Raw genomic sequence first — 5,778 nt, 5'->3', positions numbered from 1 at the left:
AAATTCAGCTTAAACCATTTAATTTGATATATATATATATATATATATATATATATATATATATATATATATATATAGTAAATTTGAAATAGTAAATTACTTATCCTAATAAAAATAATAATTGCAAAATGGTAATGTTAAAATATTTGCGCAATTTTATTCGGATTCAACGGCATGTGACTACATTTTATAATTATTTTTACTCTAAAAATAAAATTTTAGAGAAAACAGTTAATAAAGATACTTTGATCACAGATGAAATAATTCAAAACAAAATTTATAAATTTTAAAGACAGATTGAAAGAGAAAAATGTTGTAAATTTTAATAATTTGTATAATTGAATAAATTTTCAGAATGCAAATATTTCTAATAAAATAGAACAATATTTATTCTTTGAGGATATATATAATATTTATCTACATTATATTTCTACATTATATCTACATTATATTGTTAGAATTATGCAAAAATATTAATTCTTTTATTAAAAACACAAATGCATGTTATGGAATAAACGTATTACATATGTAAGATACAGCATCTTTAATCTATTAATATAATTATTTTAAAAGAATAATCTTATAACAAAATATATTATATCATATATTGAATTCTTTTAAGCAATACATAATTTTAGATAAAAGATTTAATAAATTTTCTTACATTTGGAGAACAATTAGAACATATTTTGTAAAACAAATGATTAATTTGTTGCGCTTTTCTTGTTTTGACCCTGTAAAAAAGAAATAATATAAATTTATTATATATATATATATATATTTGTGTGAACATGTGTATGTATGTGTGTATTTATGTGTGCGTACGCGTATGTATAAGTTAATCGAAACCAATTGACACGTTTAAAAATTAAAGATAAAAATTAAAAACAAACATAAGCATTTTAACAACGGTAAAACTATATTATAAAACTATTTTTGAAATAAAATTTCTAGATCATCTTCAGACAGCATGCAGAAAAAATTGATGTATTTTGTTGATATATTCTTATTTGTTTTATACAGAATTATACAATGTTTTATTTTTCTTGAGACATAAATAAGAAAGAAAATAAATTATCTTCTATAAATATATTTTCTTCAAGATTCTTAAATTTTATTTTTACCTGTACACCCAAAAAATTGTTATTTAAGATTCTTGGTCTCTCATTGCAATCAGTGAATTATGATGTCAGAGAAATTATATGTAAACTTTTTTCTTGCGAAATATATCAAAAAAAGTTTTTTTGGATGCGATCATTTGCATTCGATAATATGGATTAGTAAAATCCGCCAAAAAAATTTTTTTTAAATTCAAATTAATTTAATAATAAATAAAATATATAAATCTTGCTCAAACATCGTAAGATTTGGTTTTACTAAAAATATAGAAGATGTTACACATACATATATAAATGGAAGATAAAAATTAACACAAATAATAGCATTCGAGAAAAAATTATTTATTTTGATGTATTTCGCAAGAAAACAATTTATGGTTTCTCGCTTCTATATTCGCTTATAATTCATTATGATGTTAATGAGAGACTAGAAGCATTAAAAGATTTTTTATTATTTGTATACTCAAAATCGTCATATAAAAAAAGAATAAAAATATTTATATATATAATTGCAATTAATATATTTTATATAATAATTACATTTAATTAATTTTAGTATGTGTTTGTGTATATTTAAAATGAGACAAATTAGTTTAATAAATAAGTTTGATAAATTTAATAAGATTTAAATTAAGAATAAATAAAGCTTTTTATTGTTTTCATTTTTAACAATTATACCTCATCAAATGAGTCCTTTCTACTTTTTCTTTTTTTAGTAAACATGTACTATTTAATACTTTTAATAACGACATATGTCCATCAATTTTTCTTATATCTTTTAAACTGTTAACTGCTAAATGTGACGGCACAGCTGTAAAATTATAAAAATATTAATAAAATATTAATAAACAATGAAAATGAAACGGTGAACGATGAAAAATATTGTAATGTTTCAGGACATTATATATGATTAATATTTCTGTAGATAGAATTGTAGAGAAGATTCCACAGTCATTTTCTTAAATATATTTTCTTAAATAACATGCTATATTCTTTTATTCATAAATTGATAACGAATGTTGAGACATTCAATAAATATATAACTACAATCATTAATGTTCTCTTTCAATTTTTCAGTCTCTCTCTCCCTCCCCCCCCTCTACTCCTCTCTCCCTCCTTCCCTCTTTCCCCCCCTCTCTCTCTCTTTCTCTTTTTCTCTCTTTCTCTCGCATAAATAAGATTTCTTTACATTTTATTTTGACATAACAATTATAATTTAATATTTTCTGTTTGGTTTATCATACTTCTCTTTACATTTCAAAGCTTTGTTTACAAATTTTAATATATAAATTTCTTTTGATGTATGTGTTTCTTAATTACTCGCTCGATTAATTAAGTTTGATGATTAGAAAACAATGTATTATTCTAGAAATGTAAATGCAGTGATTTCAACATCGTGAAACATTATATAATAGTATATTCAAAAGTATATTATTTTATATAAATAATTATGTAATTTTATAATTATTATAAATATAGAAATATATGTATATTTGTATAATTGAGAATTTATACAGGATATATAATCCAGTATAATGAAAAGATTAATAATTTTATTGTTAGCTCAATAATTTTAAACAATTATTATTTTACAAACTTTTATTACCTGTAGTTTGCATAATACCGGACGTTTCCATAATACGTGACTTTAATGTGATCACCTTTTCTAATGTCATATTAAAAATATTCATCATCCGTAAAATTGATAATGTGAACCTCAAGTTTATATACTCCGTCTGTTACTAAACTGCATCCAATAATTTTATTGAATTTATTATTCGTTGTAAAAAAGTTTTTACGTATCCTTTTAAAACAGTAAAATATAGTATATTTAATAAGAAAAAATAGAATATAGGATAAAACTACATCTTATTATTAATAAAATTAAAATAAATTTTTAGAAACAGTTTTAGATATGCCAAAAAAATACAATTTTATAATTTAAAATTTAATTTAATTTTTATTTATAATTAAAAATAATTTTAATACTCGATAATCTAACTTTTAAGTATATATATATATATATATATATATATATATATATATATATATATATATTAATATATAAAATATATGGTGTAAATTTTAATTAATATATAATTATTATTATTAAAGTTTTATTTTTTTATTATTTATAAAAAATATATTTGAAAATATTTGACAATGTTTGTATGTATTAATAAAAATAACAGATAAGTATGCATGTTAGCGCCGACTTCACCGATTTCAATGATCTTGACATATGTTGTCAAGAACATGACCCTAAGTAACTTGCAAAAAATTTTAGCCGTCGTTCGTTGTTTATTACAAAGTTATTAATAATTTAAGTTTATGACTTTTCACATGAAGCGATGTATGATTTTAGAAGGATTTGCAATTTTGTGTGCAAAACTAGGTTCAGTTTATATCAGAAATAGGTTTGGGTTAGGTTATTTTTTCCGGAAGTGGAGCTTCCCACAGGGAGGAAGGGCGAAACCTTCTATGTTCACGCATATACTTTTTAAAGTAAAGTGAGATTCTACATGGGTTATACATGAGTTGAACTTCGCTTTGCGTGAAAAGTTGTAAACTCATGTGGAATTTCACTTTTCATTAAAAAGTATATGCGTGGAAACGGTATGTTCCGTCTCCTCCCCCTATGAGGGGAAGGTTCCATTATCAAAAAATTAGACACATAGGTTTGCATTGAACTTTGCTTTGCGTGGAAAGTCGAAAAACCCAAGGAGTTTTGTCTCTGAAAATATAAACAGACACTTTTTTCACGTCTACACAAATACAATGTAAACAAACTTTATTTTTTCTTATTTTATAACAGAAAATGCATTAAAACCATGAAACTTTAAAATCGCATATCTCGAAAACTATATGAAACCGCCGATTAAGTTATAAGGAAAAGTTACTCAGGATCATGTCCTTGACAACATATGTCAAGGTCATTGAAATCGGTAAAGTCGGCACTAATATGCATATTTATCAAGTTTTTATTAAATAAAAAATGATTAACTGTTTTCGAAGCATTATTCCTTACAGATGAGTTCGACCCGAAAAGCTCGACCTTGTTTTCCTCAGAAACTAATGATAAACATTCTGACCGGAAATGTCTCGATGAATTCGCAAATCCGCAATTCCAACATTCCTTTCTTGGACAAATTTATTGTTTTGATATTTATTAGAAGTTCTATTATATTTTCCAAATTTTCTTTTACTGTTATCAACTTCTTTTTCTTTACTTTTTTTAATCTCATCTTTCTGTTTATAATTTTTAATATTAATGTATTTAGTGTCATTATCAAATTTATTATAACTATTATATTTATATTTATTTCAATATTGATAATTTTTATTTTTAGGAAAAATACTCTTGTATAACTTTAATGGTTATTGCTCTTCTTATAGTCGATTTTAGAGATGAAAACTTTTTAATTGTAACGTACGTTTTATAAATCCGTTCAATAGCGCAGCGATAAATTGTGCAATTTTGTCTCTCGTGAGAGCATTCAGGATAAGCTAATTATAATAATCTTTTTGTATATGCACTTAATGTAGGCAAATCTTAAAATTTAAAAATTTGAAAATTTTTGTTTTCTATTTGTAAATTGAACATAAATTTGGCGTACCTGATCTGAAATATAAGATATTTTGCAAAAGATTATTAGAAATTATTATCAATATAATAATAAATTTCGGGACACCCTGTAAACATAAAGCATATAATGAATCTTAAAGCTACACTTAAACTAATTAGGCATTGTTATTTATTTATTAGTTAGGCACTACAGCTAACACTCAGGTTTCCTGCGCAGTCTACTACGCCTGGAATTTTCAGCTATAGACATTGGCACTCTGCTAATGTCTCTATGAGTTACTACCATATTATCATGGTTGTTAGAACTGCAAGTCAATTGACTAGTGGTATTCTGTTTAGATTTTTCAACATTATTTTGAATAGCAATTATTATCTTTGTAACTAATAATTGTTGGAATTCGATTATCAGTTTCGTTAATGCTTATATCTAATTCGTTACACGAATTGAGAGTCTAATCATTATTGTGAGCAGTATTGTGAGTAACTATTAATTGATCAAGATGTCTTTATCAAACTTCCGGTTTTAAGTTTGATTAGATATGTACGAAAGCCTAGTACTTCTGTGATTGCAACAGGAGCCCTCGTTTTCTTGTTTAGAACTCGATAGTCATAAGATCTCCTTCTTTGAAAATGACATCATGAATTCCTGTGGTGTTCTTGCTGATTTTCACTTCTTTTTAAAAGCTGGTTTAATCAGGTTCTTTAATGTTCTGACATTGAACATTAGTTTGCCCGGAATTTCTCTCGTCACACAATGAGATGTTGTAAGCAAATAAGATCTAATGAATAAATTTCTTAAGGATCGATTTTTGGGATCCTTCATTGCCTTGGCTAAAGCAATCTTGAATGTCTTTACAAAATTTTTAGCGGCACTATTTGTTGATAGATTGATAGAAATGCCGGTGAAATGCTGTGCTTGATTCTATTTTTTGCACAGAAAGTTGCAAACTCTTTTGCAAGTAAATTGCGCACCATTATCGGTGACAATTTGTGAGGGAAGTCTAAAGCGAGCAAATATCTTTCTGAGTGCTTCTATAGTAGAGAGAGCGTCAGTATTCTTCATTATGAAGACTT

The 5,778-nt window shown here is 24.9% G+C and overlaps 1 protein-coding gene across 1 annotated transcript; it reads right to left on the bottom strand.

Annotated features, from left to right (window-relative positions):
- Positions 1 to 504: 504 nt before the first annotated feature.
- LOC126851832 (uncharacterized) lies at positions 505 to 2,795 on the bottom strand. The gene is made up of 4 exons (XM_050596173.1): positions 2,725 to 2,795; positions 1,797 to 1,929; positions 665 to 734; positions 505 to 549 (listed from the first exon to the last, which is right to left on the bottom strand). Exons 1-4 carry the CDS (start codon positions 2,792 to 2,794, stop codon positions 505 to 507), a joined length of 318 nt encoding a protein of 105 aa, XP_050452130.1. The 5' UTR covers position 2,795.
- Positions 2,796 to 5,778: the final 2,983 nt, after the last annotated feature.

The sequence above is a fragment of the Cataglyphis hispanica genome, chromosome 9 (assembly GCF_021464435.1).
Source record: "Cataglyphis hispanica isolate Lineage 1 chromosome 9, ULB_Chis1_1.0, whole genome shotgun sequence".
NCBI lineage: Eukaryota > Metazoa > Arthropoda > Insecta > Hymenoptera > Formicidae > Cataglyphis > Cataglyphis hispanica.
This window is presented reverse-complemented; position numbering and strand designations above follow the sequence as displayed.